At 42.5% G+C, this 26382-nt stretch overlaps 2 protein-coding genes across 4 annotated transcripts in view; one reads left to right on the forward strand and one right to left on the reverse strand.

Annotated features, from left to right (window-relative positions):
• Znf565 (zinc finger protein 565) overlaps positions 1-26382 on the reverse strand; it is a 47510-nt gene that overhangs the window by 20709 nt on the left and 419 nt on the right. Inside the window, exons 3-4 of one of the 3 annotated variants that reach the window (XM_087191286.1) lie at positions 10083-10153; positions 6187-6274 (exon numbers count right to left, since the gene is read on the reverse strand). In XM_087191286.1, the coding sequence (XP_087047412.1) occupies positions 6187-6204 (18 nt within the window). In that variant the 5' untranslated portion in view covers positions 6205-6274; positions 10083-10153. Of the gene's footprint in view, positions 1-6186; positions 9307-10082; positions 10154-26382 lie in introns of those variants that run through there. The other 2 variants (XM_087191287.1, XM_087191285.1) reach the window with 2 other exon arrangements.
• LOC147824008 (uncharacterized) lies at positions 20108-25975 on the forward strand. The gene is made up of 3 exons (XM_087190849.1): positions 20108-20113; positions 22784-23913; positions 24406-25975. Exons 1-3 carry the CDS (start codon positions 20108-20110, stop codon positions 24545-24547), a joined length of 1278 nt encoding a protein of 425 aa, XP_087046975.1. The 3' UTR covers positions 24548-25975.

A 26382-nucleotide genomic window follows, 5' to 3' on the forward strand; every position in this document is an offset into this window, starting at 1 on the left:
TTTTACTGTGAAATATTTCAAAATACACAAAAGCACAGACAATAATTACGATTCCTATGAACCCATTACTCTCCATCAACAAGTAACAAGATTTTTGCATATTTTGTTTTTTAAATTTCTTTCCATCTTTTATCACTAGTTTTTTTTTTTCCCCCAGTACTGGGAACCTTGTGCTTTCGAGGCAGGAGTGATACCACAGAGCTAAATCCCCAGCTATCACTAGTGTGTTTTAAGGCAAATCTCGCATATCAAATATCACTAATACTTTACCCACAAATACTTTAGTATAAGGGCCGAGAATTTAGCTCAGTGGCGCTGTGCCTGCCTTACAACCACAAGGTCCTGATTCGATCCCTGGTACTGGGAAAAAAAACCCCAAAATAAAAAACTTTGCTATTAAATAGGTACAGACTTTTTTTCCAGAGGCACCACATTGCATGCTTAGCATGTGTAAGGCATTGAGTTTGATCCTTAGCACCACAGAATAAATAAGCCAAAGTTTAAAAACCATAACCTGAATATCAGTCATACTTAATAAAATTAACAATAATTTCCTAATAGGTCAGCTTTAAATTCAAATTCTCCCAGTTTTTTCAAAAGGGACTTATTTGTAGCCAGGTGTGATGGTGCACGCCTGTAATCCCAGCATTTGGGAGGCTTAGGCAGGAGGATCACTGTGAGTTCAAAGCCAGCCTGGGCTACAGAGAATTCAAGGCCAGTTTGAACTATATAGCAATACCCTGTCTCAAACAAAACAAACAAACAAAAAAATGACTTATTTTTTAATTGCACATATTTATGGGTACAGTGTGGTCATTAGATATATGCCTACAATGATCAAAGCAGGGTGATGAACATTTGAGATCTTTAAACATTTATCATTTCTTTGAGTTAAGACCTTTAGATTCCTCTAGTCTTTTACAAAATATACATTTTTGTAAACTATAGCTACTCCACAGTGCTATAGAATACTAGAATTTGTTCCTCCTATCTAACTGCATTTTGTTGTTCCTATCTAATCTCCTCTTGTCCTCCCTCCCTTCCTTCTTCCTAGCCTCAGACAACTACTATTCTACTCTCTACTTTTACGAAATCAACATTTTTAGCTTTCACATGAGGGAGAACATGTGGCATTTGTCTTTCTGGGCCTAGCTTATTTCACTTAATATCATATTCTCCAGTTCCATCCTTTTTTGTTTGTTTGTTTTATTGGTACCAGGGATCAAACTTGGGTCCTTGTGTTTGTGAGGGATGCGGTGTTTGTTTTTTGAGACAGGGTCTCACTATGCAGCTCAGGATGGCCTTGAACTCACTATGTAGCCAAGACTAGTCTCAAACTCACAGGGATTCTTCTGCCTCAGCCTCCTGAGGGCTGGGATCACAGGCATGTGTCACCATGCCTGGCAGTTCCATCCATTTTGCCACAGTCAAAAGAGATTTTTTAAATAGCTGTCCTGTTCAAATCAGGAGTCAAACAAAATTCATACATGGTGCTTTGTTGATAGGTCTCCCAAAATCTCTAACAAGCCTTAAATTTTTTTTTTAAATGATCTGCACTTATTTATTAAAGAAATATTTGATGAAATGGAATTTCCCACATTCTGTATTTGGCTGAGTGCATCCTCACAATATAATATGTTGCCTTCCATAGTTTCTATGAAATAATAGTTAGACACAGAGCCCTGATTTCCATTTTCGGGGGGTGGTCAGGATATGTCACACATGGTGTATGTGTGTTACATCCTGCAGTATCCACAAGGACTAGCTGCACCCTTTTCCTTTTCAGATGGGGTTCTTGCTAAGCTACCCAGGCTGGCCTCAAACTCATGATCTTCCCACCTCAGCTTCCTTAGTAGCTGAGATTACAGGTGTGTGCCACCATGCCTGGCTGGTGGTTGTCCCCCCTTTTTTTTTTTTGGGTACCAGGGATCGAAGTCAGGACCTTGTGCTTGTGAGGCAGGTGCCGGAACCACTGAGCTAAATCCCCAGCCCCTGGTTGTCCCATTTTTAATGGGCTTAAAATTGATGAATAGGTTCAAGTTTTGACAACCTGATCCATCCAGAAAAATATAAGATGAGGAGATAAAGAAGAGCATTGTGGGAAGGAGATGATAATGCAAGCTAGGGCTGCACACCTACTCTTAGAAGGATGTACAATATGTACATTTATGTGACTAGAAGCCTGCATCTCTTGAACATTCCCATGGCTACAGATAAAACCTCCCTCACTCAACATTATATTTTCCAACAAATGTCTCAAATTCTTTATAGCCAAGTAGTATTCCATTATATGTAAATACTACATTTTAAACCAGCTATGTAAGTTTAAATACCATATGGTATCTCTCATTTGAGTGACGAAAAGTACAAACAAAGAAAATGATAAAGGATGGACCAGGGGATGGGTCTCTTGCAATAGGAAAGTAGTCCAAGGGAACAGGAGGTGAGAAGAAGGGTCAGGGGAAAGGAGAGGAATAAAGATGTGGCATGTACAGGACTGTAATAACCCCAATTAATATAAACACTATATGCCATAACATGAGCTAAGACAAATAATATCAACCAATATGAAAAAGGGGATAGGGGAACTTGAAGAGGAGGGAAGTTGGGGAGGGAAGGGAAAGGGTATTAAAAAAAACCAACAAGCTGTACTATGTACATATAACCACTCCCCAAGATCACTACAAACTGCATGAATTGCAAACGTACTAATAAAAATTTTTAAAAAATTAAAAAACCTTGCTGGGGATTTAGCTCAGTGGTTCCGCTGCCTGCCTCGCAAGTGCAAGGACCCAAGTTCGATCCCCGGTACCAAAAAAAAAAAAAAAAAAAAAAAAAAAATTAAAAAACCTTCTTCATAGAGCAAGATTCTATTTTTCACATGTCTGAGAATAAGCAAAATCTAGCTAATCTTGCACAGCAAACAAGGGCCAGGAAAATAATGTCTTTAAAAATGAGCTCCTTTTAGCACTTCTCCCTTGAAATATTAAGAATCCAAAATATCTTACAATTAAATGTGTTTCTTGTACGCAGCATATTGTCGGATCTTGGTTCTTGATCCATTCTGCCAGTCTGTTTCTTTTGATTGGTGAATGGAGACCATTAACATTGATGGTTGTAACTGACATGTATTGCCTTATCTCTGTCATGTTATTTTCCTGCTGTTGGCTTCCTTCTTTCCTTTTCTGTTTAATTTCTTGCCTTGCCTGATGGATTCATTCTGTTGGGGTTCATGGAGTTTGAGTCCTTATTGTCTTTTGCTAGAATATCCTTCAGAACACTTTAGAGTGCTGGTTTGGTGGTCATGAATTTCTTCAGGTGTTCTTTGTCATGGAAGTATCTTATTTCTGCAACAATTTTGAAGGATAGTTTTGCAGGGTACATCTGTCTGGGTTGGAGGGTTTTTTTCCTTTAGGGAAATACTTCACTCTAAGCTCTCCTTTATTTGAGAGTTTGTGTTGAGAAGTCTGCTGTGATTCTGATGGCCTTTCCTTTATAGGTGATTTGTTTCTTTTCTCTAACAACTTTTAATATTCTGTCCTTGTGTTGAATTTCTGGAATCTTGACTATTATATGTCATGGGGAAGATTTTTTTTGATCATGGCTAATTGGAGTCCTATATGCCTCCTCACTTATCTGTATATCAAATTCTTTTTCCCTGTTTGGGAAGTTTTCTGCCATTACTTCTGAGAACAAGTTCTTTGAGACCAGCCTAGACAATTTGGCAACTTGGTGAGACCCTGTCCCCCCCAAAAATCAAGAGGGACTGGGGATATAGTTCAACGTAAAGGTCCCGGGTCCAATCCCCAGTATTACAAAATAAACAAAAGAGGTGTAAAATCTTTCCATTTTAGTGTACTTGTTAATATTTATATTCCTTCAGTGTCTGTTTTCCCTTGTTCCTGAAATAAGAAACCTGATGTAGGATGTACCTGAATTACAGGAATGTGGCCCACCACAAACACATATTGCTCAACCTCCAAATGGACCATTTTGTTGTTATTCATCTCTTATAAACTGCCTTGCAAGGCTGAAGTACATTCTACAATTAAAGTTCCCAATCATAGCCCCCACTCAAAAGGCCTCCTAAAACAGATGATACTACCATAGAGTAAGACCAAGACAAACTATAGTTCCTGACAGTTGAAAAGTTTCAGATTTGGAGCATTCTGGATTTCAGATTATAAAAACTGTGGATGCTTTACTGGTAAAGTCTATGCAAAGTCTGAAAAATTCTAAAATGTGAAACACTCCTGGTCCCAACCATTTCAGATAAGGGATACTCAACTGTACCTGATATAGAAAGAATGCTTTACAATATATAAAAGAATGCTTATGATTCAACAATAAGACAATAAAAATAGAAATTTACTCAAAGAAGATATCCAAATGGCCAAGAAGCCATGAGATCAGCCGTGTTCAGGGTAGCATGGCCATAGACATCGTACTGGAAGCCATGAAAAGATAATCAACATAACTAATCATTGAAGCCTTTTTTTTTTTTGTTCCAGGGATCGAACTCAGGACCTTGCACTTGCGCGACAGGCGCCAGAACCACTGAGCTAAATCCCAGGCCCAACATAACTAATCATTAGGGAAATGCAAATCAAAACCACAATGAGATGATACTTCACATCTATTAGGATGGCTATTACCCAAAAAACAATAATAAGGGTTTTTTTTTGTTTGTTTAGGTTTTTTTTTTTTTGTACCAGGGATCGAACTCGGGTCCTTGCACTTGCAGGGCAGGCAGCAGAACCACTAAGCTAAATCTCTGGCCCAACAATAATAAGTTTTAATGCAGATGTAGAGAAATTAGAAACCTCTTATGTTGCTGATGGGAACACACATAGTGCAGACACTAGAAAATTAGCAGTTCCTCAAAATGTTAAACACAGAGTTACCACATAATTTAGCAATTCCACTCCTAAATACAGAGAAATGAAAATATATGTCCCGGCTTTTTTGCGGAAGAGGTGGGGCTGGCGGCGAAGGCGCTGAACACGGAAGCGCTCGCCTGCAGCGCGGGCTCTGCGCGAGGAAAGGAGGACCTCGGGTTTCCTTCTGCTGGGAGCTCAGGGGCTGGGCAGTCGGGCTTGGGGCCCACTGGTGAGGGGCAGCGGGGCTTCTCTGAGACCGAGGAGGAGGCGGCGTCTGATAATCGCCAGAATGGGAGTGAATGGCTTGTGGCAAATTTTGGAGCCTGTGAAGCAACACGTCCACCGCCGGAGTCTTAGTGGGCAAACCATTGCGGTTGACCTGAGTGTCTGCGTGTGTGAGGCACAGTCTGTTAGGAAAATGGTGGGGACTGTTACGAAGCCCCACCTCAGGTATAGTAAAAGTGCTTAGCATATACCTGTGACTAAAACAGCCTTGGTTTTTGTCCGGGTTTTATTTCTTGTGTCACTGGAGAGATTTTAAAACCTGATTAACATGTCTAACTCTGATGGCCCACAGACTCTTTGAGCTCCAGACTCGTGTCTACTTTTACCTAGCACATCCTCGAGGATGCTCTGATTACTAAAAGGCAGATCTTTAGGAGCCACTAGCTCACTGTTTTACCTCTCCTTTGCATCCAGTCCATCAGTAGATCTTGGCAGTTCTCCTTGCAGAACATACTTCATGTTCACAAACTTTTCTCAGTGTCCAGAAACACCACCTCAGCCTATGCCAACCTCATCTCTCGCCTGTGCTGCTGAAACCACACCGGTAGTTTCCTTTCCTCGTTCTTAGGGTTCTTCTCCAAACCATTCTCCTTCTGGCCATGATGATGGTCATAAATCTCCCATGCACAAAAGTGCTCCTTTGTCCCCTCTTACTTAGAATTAACTCACTGTTTGTCCTGTGTAATTTCTGGGTACTTTGTCTATCACACCATGTTTTTGCTGCTAATACATTATACATCAGTGATTTATATATTTCAGGAACTTATTTTTTCGTGTCTTCCATTTAATGCAAATGGATATAAGACTGGTGTTTGTCATCGAGGGGGAACCAGCAAAGCTGAAAGCTGGTGTCATGAGCAAAAGGAATCAGATGCGGTACGGGCCTTCTGGGAAAACATGGTCTCAGAGAACAGGAAGGTCACGTTTTAAGTTGGTCTTACGAGAGTGCCTTGAAATGCTGGAGTGCTTAGGCGTACCCTGGGTGCAAGCAGCAGAGGAAACTGAGGCCATGTGTGCTCACCTCAATTTCGCTGGCCATGTTGACGGCTGCCTCACGAACGACGGAGATGCTTTGCTCTATGAGGCCCAGACAGTGTACAGAAATTTCACTATGAATGCAAAGGACCCACATGTTGACTGTTATACCATGTCATCTATCAAGAATAAACTAGGCTTGGACAGAGATGCTCTGGTTGGATTAGCCATACTTCTTGGATGTGATTACCTTCCAAAGGTGTTCTGGCTTGTATTTAGATGTCCCCCAAGTGTGTAACACTGGGATTAAGGGTGCCCCACCCTGGGTGTGTGTGGATCAATCAATAGGCGTACACCCTGGATGGACTATAGAGGGACAGAAAGAAGGTGTTTCTGCTGCTTCTTCGCTGCTGCCTGCTACTCCCTGGTTGCTGCTTTGCTACCTTCTGCCCACTATAAACTGTTTCTTCTCTGCCATGCTGACTATGGAATGAGACCTTTACAAACTGAGCTGAAGTAAACCTTTCATTTTTACCTTTGGGTGTTAGGTATTTTATCTCAGCAGTGAGAAAAGTAACTAAGAAAAAATTTGATACAGAAATGAGGTTGCTGTAAGTGTACCTGACCATGTGGTTCAGGAGCCTTTGGAATTGGCTTGTGGGAAGAATTTGGAAAGAATTTTCATACCACCTGAAGAAACAGCCCTGGAATGCTTTAAGCTGTACTTGATGGGAGATTCTAGTCAGCTCAGAAGACCAGAATGCTGATAGAAATGCTGCCAATAAAGACCAATCTTAGAAGGTTTCTGCTGGGAATGAGGACTGCATTGGCTGTTGGACTCCACATCATGTATGTCATGCTTTGGCAAAAAATTTGTCTGCGTTTTGCTCATGTCCAGAGACTTTGCCTGGAACTGAGACTAAAGCCAGCATACTAATTAATCTGCCAGAAGAAATTTCAAGGCAGTCTAATGTTTAGGTGGTGGCATGGCCACTATTGGGGGCTTTTAATCAGATTTATGTTGAGAATCAAGAGCAAAGAGCCCAGCAGAATGATTTAAAATGTTGTGAGTTTTGCCAGAAAGGAAGTTCTGGTAAAGCTGCAGACTGCAAAGATGGAGAAGAGGAGAACTTGATTGTTGAGAAGGAATGGGAATAGAAAAGGTAGCCTGAAGACATCACAAGAACCAGCAGGACTCTGGCTTTTGCAACCTCAAAATTACAAATGTGAAAGACTTTGCTTTGAGAAGAAAGCCCCAGAGCACCATGTTCCAGAATGGCAGTGGCCTAGGGAAGTTCTTCCTCAGGATTTGGTTCCTAGTGCTCAGTAATCCAAGCACTCATTTCTACAGCCAAGAAAGAAGGAAGCCTGGCTACTGCTTCAGCTGGCAGCAGACTTCGGTATCAACCACTTGGTGCTGCTTTTAGGTGCATGCAGAATGTAAGAGTGGTGGGATGAGTTAGGCTTCCCCTCAGATTTCAGAAGAAGACCTCGGAGGCCAGTGTGTGAAACTGAGTGTGAAGCTGAAGGTATAGTGGAAACTTCAACAGGTGGGAGAAGCCAGGAACACAGATCATTGAGGAAATCTGCAAGGAATGAGCAAAGCTGCCCAAAGAGACTAGCCATGGTAGCTACAACCACCGGAAGTGTTGGAGGGGGCAGAGCCCCTCAAGCCCTTTGGAGTTCACAACTTGGCACAGATTGCATGGGATACTGGACAATGGAACTACCAGATTTAATGTTTGCTGGATTAATCCTTGCTGGATTTTGGTCTTGCTTTGTTCCCATTCCTTTTTATCCCCCTCTTTGTACCTTTTGGAATAGAAATGTCTATCCTGTGCCATTGTATGTTGAAGTGTTAACTTTCTTTTCATTTATGTTGGGGTGTGCAGCTAAGAGTTTGCCTTCACGACCTCGGGACCCTGTCTTCAGGCCTGCCTGTCTGCAGTGGGCTGATTTGGTGTTTTCAACGTGACTCAAGTTGACTTTCTTTGACTTGGTTGTCTTTCTTATCATTCCATAACATATTTATGAAATAGGAAGAAAAGGCCTAAAGGAGTAGGGGAAGTGGGAGGGGTAGGGGAAAGGAAAGAAGGGAAAAGAAAAAAATATGAGAAAAGGAAAAAATGGAAACAAAGTCTTTGTAAATATTAAAGGGTGGAGGGGGTGAAGGGAGGGCAGGGGAAGGGGAAAAATAAGAACCAAGATACATCATGTACAGGTACAAGATCCCAATGATGTGATGAATGTAACTGTATTGTATACCTAAAATGTACCAATAAACTTAATGGGGAAAAAAAAAAAGAAAAAAAGAAAATATATGTCCCCACCAAAAATGTACATGTATTCATGATAGTCAAAAAGTAAAAACAACCCACATGCCCAAGACTGATTAAGTGAATGAACATTCTGTATATATGGAGTTGTAGAATATTATTCAGTATAAAAGTGGAGTATTAATACATGCTACAACATGAATGAAGCTTGAAAACATTATGCTAAATGAATGAAGCCAGACACAAAAGGCTACATACTTTATGATTCCATTCATATGAAAAGTCAAAAGAAACAAATCTATAGAGACAGAAAGTAAATTAGTATGACCAGTGGAAGAGACTAGGGATTGGGAGTGACTGCTAAATGAACTGGATTTTTTTTGGGGGGTGATGAAAATGTTCTAAAACAGTGCTGATTGATATACAACTCTGAATATACTAAAACTCACTAAACTGTATACTTTTTTGTGTTTGGTTGTGGACACCAGGGGCATTCTACATACTCAGCCCTTTTTATATCTTTCTTTTTTTTCTTTTCTTTTTTTTTTGGTACTGGGGATCGAACTCGGGACCTTGCACTTGCGAGGCAGGTGCCAGAACCACTGAGCTAAATCCCTGGCCCTGTTTTTTTTATTTTCAAACAGGGTCTCACTAAGTTGCCCCGCATGGCCCTGAACTTTCTTTTTATTTTTATTTCTTGGTACCAGGGATTGAACTCGAGACCTTGTGCTTGCCAGGCAGGCAGTGGAACCACTGAGCTAAATCCTCGGCCCTGCCCTGAACTTTCAATCTTCCTGTCTCAGTCTCAGAAGCTGGGATTGCAGGGTTGTGCCACTTACATGGATGAATTTCAGTATGTGACTTTCATATACAATAATAAAAGTGTTGCAAAAAAGGAATTGAGGATCCCAAATAATTTTTTTTTTCTTTTTTGTGGTACTGGGGGTTTAAACTCAAAGCCTCATGGATGCTAGTAAATTGATCTACCACTAAGATATAGGAGCTATATCCCCAACCCCTAAAGAACTTTTGTTAATGCTGGTGATATTAAAATAGAAGAAGGTTGCCAGGCATGGTGGCATATCTGTAATCTCAGCACTTGGGAGGCTGAGGCAGGAGGATCACTGAAAGTTTGAGACTAGCCTGAACTACTTAGCAAGATCCTGTCTCAAAAAAACAACAACAAAAAAGGTCAATGAAGAAGATCAAACTATCTCATCTTTAGGTCGGGCTTGGTGGTGGATACCTATGATCCCACCACTCAGAAGGCTGAGGCAGGAGGATCACTGCAAGTTCGAGACCAATCTGGGCTATATAGTGCATTCAAAGCCAGCTTGAACTACATAGCAAGACTTGTCTCAAAAAACAGACAAAAACCATCTCATCTTTAGGCTCCTTAAACTATGGATGTCTGATAAAGGAGGCTTTTCCTCTTTCTCTCGAGAAAATATTTCTATTCCACTGATGTTCTGGTAAAAGTATTACATGCTTATGTGAATGATATTGGGGAAAAGAAGGCACTGAGGAAAGTAGGTCACAATCACTTGTTTTCTAGAACAGAGGAATTTCAAGCAGGTTACAGATGTTTCAGGATAAAGAACACAAATGTTCATATGATCTGGAGGGAAGACAGATTTTTCTAAGGATAGAAGAAATTTCAACTCACATGGGCCATGGCTTTTGAAATTATTTGACCTCTGCTTTTTCTGAATTCTTCTCTTGGACAAGTGCAAGGATCTGAAAAAGCAAAATAGAGGGAGATGAGTAAATTTCTGCTAAACTGAACTTGCCTCAGCACTCCCAAGCACTCTACTAAAGCCTCCAGTCCCATATGGAGTCAGCAAAGAGAAGCAAGAAAACCACATTAATATAGGCATCTTGCGTGCATCCCAGCACATCCAGACAAGTGTGAAATAACTATACTTGTACTGTACTTGCTTTGCTTGCCCTCCTATTGTCCTACAATATAAGAATATTAAGGATTAGAGTTAATGAAACCCAGCCCCTTACTAAACACTAGAGAACCCTAAAGCAGCAAGATGATTTCCAGGCAGATGTGCCCCAGCATTGACACAGAACCCAAGCATGTCAGAGGATGGGGTAATGCCTGAGATAGCCCAACTTTTTTTGTAGTATTGAGGATTGCACTCACACTAGGCAACTGCTTTACCACTAAGCTATACGGTCAGCCCTACCTATGTATCCATATCTATGTATCCATCCACCTATCCATCTATCCACCCATCTACCTACCCACTTACCTACCTATTTATATTTTGAGATAGGGTCTAAGTGGCCTGGGCTGGCCACAAACTTCTGATTCTCCTGCCTCAGCCTCCTGAGAAACTGGGATTACAGGCATATGTCACGACCCCTGGCTAGTCTATCATATTGATGCTAATCTAAACTTCACATGGGGCTTAGATGCTCCCACCTACTCCAAGTTGCAAAAAAATGCTTGTGTGGTTTTTTTTAAGTTGTTTGAGAAAGGGTCTCACTATGTAATTCAGGCTGGCCTTGAACTCACTGTGTAGCCCAGGCTGAGCTCAGATTTGCAGTGATCCTCCTGGCTCAGTCTCCTGAGTTCTGAGATTATAGCTGTGTGCCACCTGCCCCGTAGCAAGGAGGATTATAATGCATTTTTACCCCTTAAGAATAAGGACAGCGTCACTAGGCTAGGACCACAGAACACAGGTATAGGCCAAATGTAAATAATGTCTATGGCTTCAGGAAAAACCTCTCGAGTACCTCAGTAGTTCTACTTCCTCCTTCCAAGCCCCAAATGGGGCGATTCTACCTACTCTATGGGCTCTATTAAAGCCTTCAGCCCCACATGAAATCACCAGACGAAGCAAGAAAACCACAGTAATACAGGTATCTTACATGCATACCAGCACATCCAGAATACTGACCTCATTGGGAAATTAATTTCTAGACCCTTCTTGGCTCAGCACTCCAAATTTCCTGTCTAAGCCCTCCCTATTGCTCTCCTGTAGAACATTACTTCTTCAGTATGGCTGTGCTGGGTCTGGAGTCCTGTGAATGGCCTATTTCTCAAGGTAATGAAAATCCAGTGTTTATGGTGCAAACCTATAATCCCAGCACTGGGGAGGCTGAGGCAGGAGAATCACTACAAGTTCGAAGCCAGCCTGGGCTACATAGTGAGTTCAAAAGCAGCTTGAACTACATGGCAAAAACCTGTCTTGAAAAAGAAGAAAAAACAAAAAACAAAGAAAATCTAGTGTTTTTAAGAAAGGTACCGGGCCAGGGATTTAGCTCAGTGGTTCTGTTGCTTGCCTTGCAAGCACAAGGTCCTGAGTTCGATCTCTGGTACAAAAAAAAAAAAAAGAAGAAAAGAAAGGTTCTAAAGCTGATGCTAATTAGTGGTGTAAGGTACTTTCCATGCTCAGGGCTGTTCAGAAGGAAGTCTAATTTAATCACTAGGGTAGCGTCAAGGAAAATTTCTTGTAAGATGGGTTCTAAAAAAAATCAGAGAAATTTAATAGACAAGAAAAAGAACAAAGAACATTGAACAGAGTAAGATGCAGTGGGAAAAACAGTACACCAAAAAGTATATGTTGTATTTGGAGAAGAGAGAATAATTCAGAATGCCTTGTGTAGTTGGGTGAAGGGCTTAAACCAGTGCTGTCTAAAAGAACTTCCTGCAACAGTGGAAATCTTTACCACTGAGCTATAAATATAGTAGCCACTAGCCCCATGTGAGTTACTGCGGCTAGTATGACTAAGGAGCTGAACTTTTTACATAATTTTAATTAATCTTAATGTAATTAGCTGTAGAATTTAGAGGAAGACAATGCTAGGCTGACTTCTGGGGTTGGAAAATAAAGGCACATGAATGAAGTACCTATGAAGGAAAGGACCAGTGGGTCTCATTAACACTGTATTTTCCACACAACATTAACAAAAAAAGGTCTGGCTGAGGCCCTTGGTCAAAATAACAAAGTCAGAGGGCTGGAGATTTAGCACAGGGGTTTCGCCGCCTGCTGTACAAGTGCAAGGACCTGAGTTCAATCCCCAGTATCAAAAAAAAAAAAAAAGACAAAGTCAGAGGAAGCTTCAGAAATAGCAGACCCGAGTTTTCTATTTCCAACTCTACATGTCTCAAAGGAATTTTTCTCAAACCCACAATGTGAAATCAAAGGCAGATTATGAATTATAGGAGGAGGTGATGTTGACCCAACAAAAACATATTCTTCTAGATCTCTAACATTAGAACTTTGTGCAATTCCTTGTAAGCAAAATTTAGCTATCTATATACCACCTAGTAAAGCTTAGCTACATCCTTAAATTTTCTCTGTCTCTGAATTCACACCCCCCCCCCCCCCCGTACCAAGAATTAAACTCAGGACCTTGCACTTGCCAGGCAGGTGTGGCACCACTGAGCCCTTAAATTCAAATTCTTTAGAGCCCATACATCCCCACTATACAAGGCCTGGGCTAAGGGGATGAGAAAAGTTGGCCAAGTTGCGGGAGTTGGACAGATACAGCTATAGCTAGCTCCATCTTAACATTAGTAATTTATTTCTGAAAAGGCAATCATTCTGAGTAAAAACCTTGACCAAGAGCCTTTTCTAACATTTAAAATGTAAAAAATACAATGCATCATATTTCAATACAAAGCTCCCAAATGATTTATAACACAATGAAATACAATAAAACACCTACATATAAGCTAGGTGCACACCTGTAATCCCAGCACTCTATGAGGCTGACAGGAGGATCACAAGTTTGTGCTCAGCATGGGCAACTCAGAATGAAAATTTCTGAAAAACAACACTTTCTTATCACTAAACAATTATTATGATAATAGTTTCTTTGTGCATAATAACATGGTCTCTATTAGAGCCATGAATAGCTGCAGATCCCTTTTGTTGATATTCAAATTTATGCTTTTATGAAAATATTTACATTATTGTGATATTTTAGGAGTTGCATTTAGGATGTTACTTGAAACCTTTCCTATATGTCCTGCATGCCATTTAAACAAAATGTACCAAATCTTCTGGATGTAAACAAAGTTTTCCAGGATAAATGTCAGCCCAAAATGAATATATTGAGACATATGTATATTCTTAAGCAATATTCAGTATTTTGAGTTAGCTAAGAACAGACTGATTAAATAACATATTTCTATATTGTGGTAATTTTGAGAACTCATACATTTAGGAGTAATTTAATAGTAAATAGAAAGTGTTCAAGATACGGTGAAAACAGAGCAGGTTACAAAACAGCTGGTCATCACCTAGTTCTATTTCTAAATACATAAATATAAGACTACATAAAATACAAAAATATAGAATATAAGCAATATAGACATAATCAGATGGAAAACAGGAAATTTTGCTCTTAAAGATTATTTTGGTTTGGGCCAGGGATTTAGCTCAGTGGTGCTGCCGCCTGCCTTGAAAGTGAAAAGACCCAAGTTCCACACCAAAACAAACAAACAAACAGATTACTTTTGGTTTTTCTGGGTGGTGATCATAAATTTTCTTATTTTTACTTATTTTTTCAATAACTATGCATTGATTTTTTTTTTTTTTGGTACCAGGGATCGAACTCAGGACCTTGTGCTTGCAAGGCAGGCGGCGGCACCACTGAGCTAAATCCCCGGCCCTGCATTGATTTTTGTTTGTTTGTTTTTGGTACCAGGGATTGAACTCAGGTCCTTGTGCTCTGCATTGATATTTATATATTTCTAAATTCTGTTAAATATAAGCCATTTCCAGATTGAGAAAGAAAAAGAAAATACCTGGTTTTTTTCTTAAAATCCTCCTTTGAACATGAAATAATAGCTCAGCGTATTATAAAACCAGTTGTATTTTCTTAGAATAGCTTTTGTATAGGTGATTCTTCCTTTAATCTCTTCTTGCCAGAGGAGTTTCTGTGTTTCTGTACCTGCCCTATTTTCTCCAGTATTCTCCAAACACCTAATAATTTTGTTCCGCTAGTCATACTTTGGAAAACTGATTAGAGTAAAAACTGCAAGGGATATAGGATACTCAACAAAATCACGTCCACAGAATTCTTATGGACTCAGTTTAGCTTAGAGATGACAATGACTGCTCTGGTCATACAAATAATCTCCCTCTTTTGAATGCTCACAGCATATCATCAGGGTAAACTAGTGCCATTTATTATTCTTTACACTGGAGGTTTGTGCAGGTTTTTCTCCCCTATTATACTATTTACAATTTAAAAACAGAGAATGTGAATTTTTTAAAAAATTGGGGAAGAGGTTTGAAACTGGGTCTTGCTATATAGTTTAACAGGCTGCCTTAAACTCACTATGTAGCCCAGGCTAGTCTCAAACTCACAATGATCCCCGTTTCAGCCTCCTGAGTGCTGGGATTACAGGGCATGGAAAAAATGTGAGCTTTTTTAAAAAAATTTTTTATTTTTTAAGAATGTGAACTTTTAAAAACATTTTGTTTCTCCAAGTTCTAGGATTTTTACATCTTTGTAAGTTATTATAAAATATATAATGGCTGACTCAATAATTCATTTCTGAGTACGTATCCTACACTTGATCTTGGGCTGGATATTCAGCTCAGTGGTTCCAGTGCCTGCCTCACAAGCTCAAGGTCCTGAGTTCAATGCCCGGTACAGGAGGGGAAAAAAAAACACCTACACTTGATCTTAGCCAAAAGGCCAGGAAGCAATGTCTGAGTTCTTATCCTAAGGAATTCATTATAAAAATAGGAAAAGTTGTATACCACGCAATATTTTTGGGACTATTTCACTAAAAATATAAGTACTCTTTATTAGGTTAATAAAATGAATAAATGAAGGTACATTGTGCTGATAGACTATTATACAGTGATTTTAAAATATAAAACTACTATAGTCAATTCATTATTGAATGAGGATGGTTCTTGGCCTTTGGGCTAAGATCAAATGTATTACTGAATGAGGAAGGCTTACAGAATTTATACAAAAGTGATATCATTCAACAAAATCCTACAGAAAAATGTTTAAAATATAGCTATCAAGGGGCCGGGGATTTAGCTCAGTGGTTTCACCACCTGCTGCGCAAGCCCAAGGACCCGAGTTCGATCTCCAGTACCAAAAAAAATATATATATAGCTATCAAAATAGTAAAAATACGTATCTCTAGATAGAGGTGTTACATTTTTGGAAGCTTCTATATTTTTGTATTAAAATTGTGTATTTATAATAAAATTCATGACAGCACTGTTTCCATTTAAATAAAAATAAAAAACCAGATTTTTAGATAGTATTTATTTTCTTGGCAGTGGAAAAATTATGAGCGAGTGAGATAAGTCTATGCTATAGATGAGAATGAAAAAGGAAGTTATTGTGATTGAAACAATACTAAAGGTTCTTTACCAGGCCTTCAAACGTTGATTCATTTTCTCTGCTACATTTTGATGAGATTCAATATCAAAAATGTTATTTGAATGACTAATTTGCAAGTACATACAAATTCCAGATGAAATAAGACAGTGTTTGCAAAGCAGAAAGCATGTTATTAGATACACTGTGGGTGTCTTTTCCATTTAATCACTTAATGCAAAATGTTTTGGATGAGATTTTTTTTTGCAAAGTAATGAATGCTTTAGTCATCATTTTGAATGTTCTGCTATAGCAAAAGCATTTTCATTGTTCTGGTTGACTCTCTGTAAGTATATTTTGTATGAGCTACATAATTCTAACATATGACTGAAATATATATAATGGCATCTTCCTCTTCAATTTCCCTATTGTTGGGCACAAATTTTGGACAATATCTCAAAGGTATTACTGTCTTTCATTTTAGACCAATGGTCCCAATCATTCTAGACTAATGGCCCCAAATTTTCAGGGGTTGTGAATCTCTTTGAAAAATCATGAAATCATAAATCTCTTTCCAGAAAAAAATCAAATTAGTAAATAGCTATACAAAGTATGCATAAATCCCATAGATATTTATAAACTCATATTCAAAACAGCATTATTTACAATAGCTAAAAGGTAGAAGCAACCCAAGTATCTATCCACAGATGAATGAATAATCAAAATGGGGCACATACATAGAGAACTGGGCAACCTTAAAAAGGAAGAACAGGGCCGGGGATTTAACTCAGTGGCACCATGCCTGCCTTGCAAGTGCAAGGTCCTGAGTTCAATCCCTGATACCAATGATACCAAAAAAAAAAAAAAAAGACAGCCAGGTGTGGTAGTGCACACCTATAATCCCAGCACTCTGGGAGGCTGAGGCAGGAGGATCATGGGTTAGAGAAGCCTGGGTAACTTAGTGAGACCTTGTCTCAAAATTTAAAAATTTATTTTGGGGGCAGGTTGAGACAGGGTCTTGCTGTGTAGTTCAGGATGGCTTTGACCTCACTGTGCAGTCCAGGCTGGCCTCAAACTTGCAGCAATCCTCCCGCCTCAGCCTCCAGAGTGCTGGGATTATACAAGTGCGCCGCAACATCCAGCCCACAAAATAAAAAATTTTTTAAAGGGCTGAGGATGTAGCTAAGTGCAAAGGCCTTGGATTCAATCCCTAGTACTTGGGGAAAAAATGGATGGATATAATGCTATAACATGGATGAATGATGAAGATCAGCCAGTCACAGAAGGGACAAATTAATTCTACCTGTGTGAGGTAACTAGAGTAGTCAAATTCACAGAAATAGAAAGAAGAATGGTGATTGCCAGCAGCTGTAGGGAGAGGGCAATGGGGAATTATTGTTTAATGGTTGCAGTTTCAGTTCCATAAAAAAATTCTGGAGTTGGATGGTGGAGACAGCTGCACAATAATATGAATGTACTTAATGGCACTGAACTGTGCAAGTGAAAAGTTAAAATTGTAAATTTTATGTAATATACACTTTGCCACAATTTTTTAAATGGGCAAAGAATTTGAATACATTTCTCCAAAGAAGATATACAAATGGCCAATAAGCACATGAAAAAAATTGTTCAGGGCCAGGGATTTAGCTCAGTGGTTCTGGCGCCTGCCTCACAAGTGCAAGGTCCAGAGTTTGATCCCCAGTATCAAAAAATAAAAAAAAATGTTCAGTATCACTAGTCATTAGAGCAATGCCATTTGACACGCATTAGGTGGCTATTACTAAAAAATCAAAATAACAAGCATTGGCAGGATGTGGAGAAATTAAAACCCTCCTACATTCCTGGTGGGAATATAAAAGGAAGTAGTTGATGTGAAAAACAGTTCAGTGGTTTCTTAAGAATTTAAAAGATTTTAAAAGTTCTGGAAATGGATACTGGTGATGGAAGCAAAACACTGTGAATGTACCTAATGCTACTATACACTTAAAAATGGTTAAAATGGCTGGGCATGGTGGCACACATTTGTAATCCCAGCACTTGGGAAACTGAGGCAGGGGCCTGGATTACATAGTGAGTTCAAGACCAGCCTGAACATAGTGACACCTTGTCTAAAAAAAAAAAAAAAAGGATTAAAATGATAAATTTTATGTTATGTATATTTAACCACACAACAAAAAACCTGCTGGCCAGGGATTTAGCTCAGTGGTGCCGCTCCTGCCTGGGCAAGTTCGAGGTCTTGAGTTTGATTCCTGATACAAAACAAACAGAGCAGGGGATTTAGCTCAGTGGTTCCGCAGCCTGCCTTGCAAGTGCCAGGTCCTAAGTTTGATCCCTGGTACCAAAAAAACACAAAACAAACAAACAAACAAAACCCCAAAACAAAACAAAAACCCCCTGCCAAATCCCAAGGTCACCCTAAAAAACTGAGGTCACTACTATCCAGGGCCAGAGTGTGTAACTTCACACTGAACTGCAGAACTTCACGGTTTCTGCAGGGGTCAGAGCATGGGAGTCCTAGGCACCTCACACTGGGACATGTGCTGTACAATGTGTCTGTCACACAAACCTAAGTGCATATCCTCTCCTGAGACACATAAGAACACAACCATACAGTCACAGACACCTCCACACCATTACAGTCACAAGCACACACCAAGAAGACATACACAGTCACACAATCCACTAACCACCTTGTCACACAGCCATTCCCCCACAATCACGTGCTCTTCACACCAACACCCCAAAATGCCCTACACAGTCACAATCACACAACCACTCAGGGGGCACAAACATAATCACAGTAATGAAGCCACTCAACACCTGTATACACAATAGTACACAGTGTCACACAGTCACAATCTCCCTCCTCTCCAAGGGAGACAACAGGGATACACCATGCAGTGTCACAACACAGTTGTGGGACCAAAATGACTCCATTTTGGAGCCGTCTCCTTTGTTCTCTCAAATTTGTGCTTAAACTAGGAATTCACCACTTGAAATTCCTGAGTTTATTACCCAACCACCTGTGTACCCGGGGAGAGAGCGTTCCAGGCACACTATCTGTAGGATAAGCAGTTAATGAGCTGACTGTCCACACAAGATAGATGCGGCCATTAGTGGGTCTGCTAACGATCAGTATGTAACAACCGGCCGTTAATCTTTGCCCCTTTTCTCCCTCACAAAAATCTATACGTAACCCCCTTAACCCCCCCTAAGCCTAACCAATCAAAACCCTACACTTCATATGTATTTAGTATTAACCAATCACCTGGCTACTAACAACCAAAGCTTGTTGTATACTCAATAAAAACCCTGCTAGTTTTGAGGCTCGGGGCTCTCAATCTCGATCCGCTGCGTCGGTGACAATTGAGAGTCCCTGCTTAAGCTTGAATAAACGACCCTTGTGTGCTTACATCGGAAACGGTCTCCTGGTGGTCTCTGGGACTTCACAATCTGGGCACAACATTTGGGGGCTCGTCCGGGATCCCAAGACCTTCAGGACTCCCGTACCGGAGGGTCAATGCCGGCTGGTGAGTGTTTTTTGTGTTTGTAAAGTCTGGGCCTATTTTCTGGGAAGGTCGGCAGACGGTCTAGGCGGACGCGCTGCAAGGGCCGCCGACCCGGGATCCTGGAAGACGTTCCGGATTCCGCTGGTGGGGACGGAGTGCCCCAAGAGTACGAGTCAGTGAGACTCCTGGAGGGACGGTGCGGGTCGCTCCCGCGGCACGGCACGAGGCCGTCGTCCCATTTGCATTGCCTCCGATCAGGCGGAGGACGGTTTTGTCTCTCGTGTTTCTTTCTGTTGTGTTTGTCTGTGTGTTGTACTGACTTGGACTGAGACGATGGGACAGACTGTGACTACCCCTCTTTCCCTCCTGAAAGATCATTTCAAGGAAGTTAGGGAGAGCGCTCGTAACCTAAGTTTAAAAATTAAAAAGGCTAAGTTCATCACCCTCTGTAGCTCGGAGTGGCCCACCCTTGGGTCAGGATGGCCCCCCGAGGAAACTTTTGATTTGCAAATTATACGCAGAGTTCGTAAAGCCATCCTTCATCCCGACCAGGTACCCTACATTGCCATTTGGGAATTTCTGATCTCTAACCCACCCCCATGGGTTAAGCCTTTTTTGCCTTCACAGCAGCAGCAACCGGAGTTAATCCTGACGGCCAATGAAAAGGCTCCTAAAAAGCGCGCGGATGAAAAACAAACCGAAACCAAGCCAACCGCGCCACTTTACCCTGTCCTCCAGGGAGGGACCGAAGAAGATCTTATATTTCCTCCCCCCTATTCCCTCCCCTTTCTTCCGCCACAGCAGGCTGGAGGAGGTGACCCAGTCCCAGCCGGGACTAGGGAGCCCGCCCGGGGCGCCGCCGACAACCATGATGGTCCCGCCCAAAATACTCGTCACCGGCGCGCCGCCTCGCCGGCAGGACCGGCAGACTCAACTGTCTGCCCGCTGCGAGCAATAGGGCCCCCTGATGAACATAGAAACCAGCCTCATCATTACTGGCCCTTTGCTACCAGTGATCTTTATAATTGGCGCCGACAACACGCCAATTTTTCTGATAACCCTAGAGATTTGATTAACCTGTTAGAAACTGTTTTGTTTACCCATCAGCCCACTTGGGATGACTGTCAATAGCTTCTGCAGGTCCTGTTCACCACTGAGGAACGAGAGAGGATCCAGAATGAGGCCAGGAAATTGGTTCCTGGTGACAATGGTCAACCCACCACCAATGCTGACACTATCAACACTTCTTTTCCTCTGTCCCAACCCAACTGGGACTTCAACACGGCAGAAGGTAAGGAGAGGCTTTGGGTCTATCGCCAGGCTCTATTAAAAGGTCTGAAAGCAGCAGCGAGGAAGCCTACAAATTTGGCTAAGGTAGGGGATATACAACAAAAGTTAGATGAAAGCCCTGCTGCTTTCCTAGAAAGAATTCAGGAAGCTTTTCGTAGGTACACTCCTATGGACCCAGAAGCAATTGAGACAAAGGCAGCTGTAATAATACATTTTGTCAACCAGGCGGTGCCAGACATTAAGAGAAAGTTACAGAAAGTAGATAGGTTAGGAGAAAAGAGTATTCAGGACTTAGTGGCAGTGGCAGAGAAAGTGTATAACAATAGAGAAACCACAGAGGAGAAACGAGAAAAAGCTGATGACCGCCAGACCCGAAACTTAGCTCGGATCTTTCTGGCTGCCACTGCGGGAGAACAGAAGGAACGTGAACGTAGACTAAGAAAGATTGTGGTGGAAGGAGAAAACAAAGAGAGACGCAGAGAGCGCCCCCAGTTGGGGAAAAATCAATGTGCTCATTGCAAAGAGTATGGACACTGGGCCAGAGACTGTCCCAAAAAGAAACAACAGGAAGGACGCCCCAAGGCCCCTATCCTGGCTATGGATGAATTAAATGATTAGGGGGGACGGGGTTCGGCACCCCTCCCCGAGCCCAGGGTAACCCTAAAAGTGGAGGGGAGACCTATCGAGTTCCTAGTGGATACAGGGGCTCAACATTTGGTCCTACTTAAACCATGTGGCCATGTTTCTGATAAGACCTCCTGGGTTCAAGGAGCTACAGGCATGAAAAAGTATTCATGGACAACCCAAAAAACAGTAGACTTGGGAGTGGGCCAAGTAACCCACTCATTTATGATTATACCAGACTGCCCCTACCCCTTATTGGGAAGAGACTTACTGACTAAATTAGGGGCTCAAATTCATTTCCAACCCGGGGGCACAAAAGTCCTTAATCAGGAGGGAAGGCCCATTCAGGTACTAACCATAAACCTAGAAGATGAATATCTGCTACATCAGAAAAGGGCCCCTCCTGATCCTGACATGGAACAATGGCTCACCATGTTCCCACAAGCATGGGCAGAGACTGGAGGCATGGGGTTAGCTGCACACAGAGCACCAGTGTTCGTGGAAATAAAACCTGGGGCAGATCCTGTACAAGTTCGCCAATATCCTATGTCCCTAGAGGCCCAGAAGGGAATAACTCCACACATCAGGAGGTTGCTTGCTCAGGGGATCCTTAGGCCTTGTCAATCAGCCTGGAACACCCCCTTGTTGCCAGTTCGAAAACCTCATTCTAATGACTATCGGCCAGTGCAGGATCTCCGGGAAGTGAACAAGAGGGTTATGGACATCCACCCCACAGTGCCTAATCCATACACCCTTTTGAGTTCACTTACCCCGAGCCACCGATGGTACACAGTCTTGGATCTCAAAGATGCTTTTTTTAGCCTTCCGCTAGCACCCAAAAGCCAACACATCTTTACATTTGAATGGAGTGACCCAGAACAAGGCCTCAACGGACAGCTGACATGGACCCGATTACCCCAAGGATTCAAAAACTCTCCCACCGTCTTCGACGAGGCCCTACATGAAGACCTGGGTGAGTTTCGCCTCCAGAACCCCCAACTAACTCTGTTACAATATGTAGATGACCTCCTCATAGCAGCTGAAACGCGGAAAGACTGCCTAAGTGGAATCAAGAGACTCTTGATAGTCATAGGAGAACTGGGGTACCGGGCGTCCGCCAAAAAGGCCCAGATCTGCAAACCCGAGGTAAGCTACTTGGGGTACATGCTTAGGGAAGGACAGAGATGGCTGTCGGATGCTAGAAAAGAGACAGTTCTTAAGATACCCACACCAGATTCTCCTCGAAAAGTCAGAGAGTTCTTGGGATCGGCGGGCTTCTGCCGCCTATGGATACCGGGGTTCGCAGAGCTCGCAAGGCCCCTTTACGAGGCAACCAAAGACAATCAGGCTTTTCAATGGACAGAAAAGCTACAAAAATCTTTCGATCAAATTAAAACAGCCTTGCTGACGGCACCAGCCTTGGGCTTGCCCGATATTACTAAGCCATTCCACCTTTACATTGATGAAAACAAAGGAGTCGCTAAGGGCGTCCTGGTCCAGCATCTAGGGCCATGGCGCCGCCCAGTGGCGTACCTATCAAAAAGACTTGATCCAGTTGCATCAGGATGGCCCCCGTGTCTAAGAATGATTGCAGCAGTGGCTCTAATGGTCAAAGATGCTGACAAGTTAGACATTAGGCCAAGAACTGTGTGTGACCACCCCTCACGCTATTGAGGGAGTCCTAAAACAGCCTCCGGATCGATGGCTCAGTAATGCTCGCCTGACCCACTACCAGAGCTTACTCCTAAATCCAACCCAAGTTGTCTTTCAGGCCCCGGCTGCTTTGAACCCAGCCACACTGTTGCCAGACCCGAACTTGGAGGCTCCGCTTCACGACTGCACAGACATCCTAGCCCAGGTACATGGAATTCGAGCAGATCTGAGTGACCAACCATGGCCAGATACAGATGATACCTGGTACACTGATGGGAACAGTTTTGTTCGTGATGGCCGCAGGTATGCAGGAACAGCAGTGGTGACAGAGACTGAGGTCATTTGGGCAGAACCATTGCCCACCGGGACCTCAGCACAACGGGCGGAGCTCATAGCTCTGACCAAGACATTGACTCTAGGACGGGGCCAAAAGTTAAATATATACACAGATAGCCGGTATGCCTTTGCCACTGCACACGTCCATGGGGCCATCTACAAAGAAAGGGGACTCCTGACAGCTGAAGGAAAGACTATTAAAAACAAAGAGGAGATCCTTGCCCTCTTAACAGCCCTCTGGCTACCTAAAAAATTAGCCATTATCCATTGCCCAGGACACCAAAAAGGCGACACTCCAATTGCCAGAGGAAATAATTTAGCTGACCAGACAGCCCGAGAAATAGCCTTAAAGATTAATCTGACACTGGCCACTCAGCTGCCCGATCCGGGAAGTGCAGCCCTACCAAAAAAACCCCAGTACACTGAAGAAGATTTAAATTGGATAAAACAATTACCTATGCCTCAGTGCCTCAACGGGTGGTGGAAATCTTCTGATTGTAAAGTCATCTTGCCTAAAGCGCTGGGAGAACAAGTTCTCTCCAAGGTGCACCGGACCACCCACATGGGCACTCGAAAAATGCAAGATCTCCTGAGACATGCTGAAATTAAGATCCGTGATGCTAATTCTAAAATTGAACATATTGTTGCTACCTGCAAAGCCTGTCAATTGACAAATGCCACCCACAATAGGGCCAACCCAGGAAATAGGCTGAGGAAAAGCCGACCTGGAGCCTATTGGGAATTGGACTTCACCGAGGTAAAACCTGAAAGGTATGGTTATAAATACTTGTTAGTTTTTGTAGACACTTTTTCAGGATGGACAGAAGCGTTTCCTACCAAACATGAAACAGCGCGAAGTGTGACTAAGAAACTGCTAGAAGACATCCTGCCAAGGTATGGTTTTCCAGTAATGCTAGGATCAGATAATGGACCCGCCTTTATTTCCAAGGTGAGTCAAACCCTAGCACAGATATTGGGGACGGATTGGAAATTACATTGTGCATACAGACCCCAAAGTTCAGGACAGGTAGAGAGGATGAATAGAACATTAAAAGAGACCTTAACTAAATTAACCTTAGAGACTGGCGGTGACTGGGTGACTCTCCTTCCCTTCGCCCTCTATAGGGTACACAATTCACCCTATAAGATGGGATTAACTCCCTTTGAAATCATGTTTGGAATTCCCCCTCCCATTATTCCCAACCTTCAATCAAATGTGCTTGTTAAATTTGATGACCAAAAGTTGTTACTTTCTTTAAAAAGCCTCCAAAGTGTGCACGAGGATATCTGGCCTAAATTAGAAGCCTTATATCAAACTGGACTGCCTCCCAAGCCCCATCGCTATCGACCAGGAGACTGGGTCTTCGTCCGGAGACACCAACAAAAGGACCTTGAGCCCCGTTGAAAAGGACCCTACGTCACAGTCCTGACCACGCCCACCACTCTCAAGGTCGACGGGATTGCCTTGTGGGTGCACTACACCCACGTTCGCCTTGCAGATCCTCACGCTGTCCTAGAGGACTTCGTTCCATCATGGCAGGTGTCCAAAGACCAAGACAATCCCCTCAAACTCAAGCTGCATCGTCGACGGTCATGATTGTGGTAACTGTACTTTTGACACCGATTTTAGGAGGACAGAACCCACATGCTCCCCTAAATTTGACCTGGATGATCATCAATACCGCCACAGGTGACATTATTAACAGCTCGTCCAAAGTGAGCCCACCATTAACCTGGTGGCCTGCTCTAGAGTTTGATCTCTGTCGGCTAGCCACTGGCAGCTGGGATATCGGACACTGGAGCCTAGAGTCACGGGGAAGGCCTGAATGTGGGGAAACAAAAAAGGGGTGTACCCTCCCCCCGGTCAATTCACAAACACTGGGTTACAACCATGTAATTCGCAGGGCAATATTACGAGACACCCCCTTCTACAGGGAGGACTCTGCGTTGCCTTAGGTGAAAAATGTTGCTTCTATGTAGATCATTCAGGAGTGGTCAAAGAGTCCATGGCTAAAGTTAGGGAGGGCATCGCCAAACGTAAGCGAGAAAGAGAACTATCTCAAAACTGGTTCGAATCTTGGTTTAATTCTTCCCCTTGGCTAACTACCCTAATCTCTACCCTGCTAGGCCCCTTGCTTATCGTGTTACTACTGTTGACCTTTAGACCTTGTATACTCAATAGACTAGTTTCGTTCATCAAAAAACAAATTAACGCTGTTCAGTTAATGGTGCTCAGGTCCCAATACCAGCCAATTCCTACCGACTTGATAAAATTAACCCCCAGAGGCCCATGATTGGCCCTCTATAGCATCATGAGAAGGGGGGAATGTGGGACCAAAATGACTCCATTTTGGAGCCGTCTCCTTTGTTCTCTCAAATTTGTGCTTAAACTAGGAATTCACCACTTGAAATTCCTGAGTTTATTACCCAACCACCTGTGTACCCGGGGAGAGAGCGTTCCAGGCACACTATCTGTAGGATAAGCAGTTAATGAGCTGACTGTCCACACAAGATAGATGCGGCCATTAGTGGGTCTGCTAACGATCAGTATGTAACAACCGGCCGTTAATCTTTGCCCCTTTTCTCCCTCACAAAAATCTATACGTAACCCCCTTAACCCCCCCTAAGCCTAACCAATCAAAACCCTACACTTCATATGTATTTAGTATTAACCAATCACCTGGCTACTAACAACCAAAGCTTGTTGTATACTCAATAAAAACCCTGCTAGTTTTGAGGCTCGGGGCTCTCAATCTCGATCCGCTGCGTCGGTGACAATTGAGAGTCCCTGCTTAAGCTTGAATAAACGACCCTTGTGTGCTTACATCGGAAACGGTCTCCTGGTGGTCTCTGGGACTTCACAATCTGGGCACAACACAGTCACATGCACATGACAATTGCACACAAGGCTACGGTGTCACACAACTCATACAGACACCCACACCAGTCACAAAGTCAAACTGTACTCATATTTCCAGGAGCACGAAGGGCAGGCACATATAAACAGGGGCACACTCGGTATCACCTCCGCAAGCAACACACACACTGTTTACACAAAACCACCAGCCACACACCTTGGAGACAAGTGATTAAAACCGCACAATCACAGGCATCCATATGTACTCATAGAGCCACAATCAAGGACACTTTTAGAATCACGAATCCTTGGCCCCGCCCGCCTGCTCCCAAGGAATTGAGACTCTGGACACGCCCCGTCTCCGCCCCAGATTCCCAGACCCC

Source organism: Heterocephalus glaber, unplaced genomic scaffold (genome assembly GCF_053883595.1).
Source record: "Heterocephalus glaber isolate CG9 unplaced genomic scaffold, H.glaber_assembly_v1.0 deba00001561, whole genome shotgun sequence".
NCBI classification, from domain to species: Eukaryota; Metazoa; Chordata; class Mammalia; order Rodentia; family Bathyergidae; genus Heterocephalus; species Heterocephalus glaber.

Coding starts and splice junctions, on each gene's coding strand:
- LOC147824008 (XM_087190849.1), top strand. Junction 23,914..24,405: donor ACCGAGGTAAAACCTGAAAG/GTATGGTTATAA, acceptor TTCTTTAAAAAG/CCTCCAAAGTGTGCACGAGG.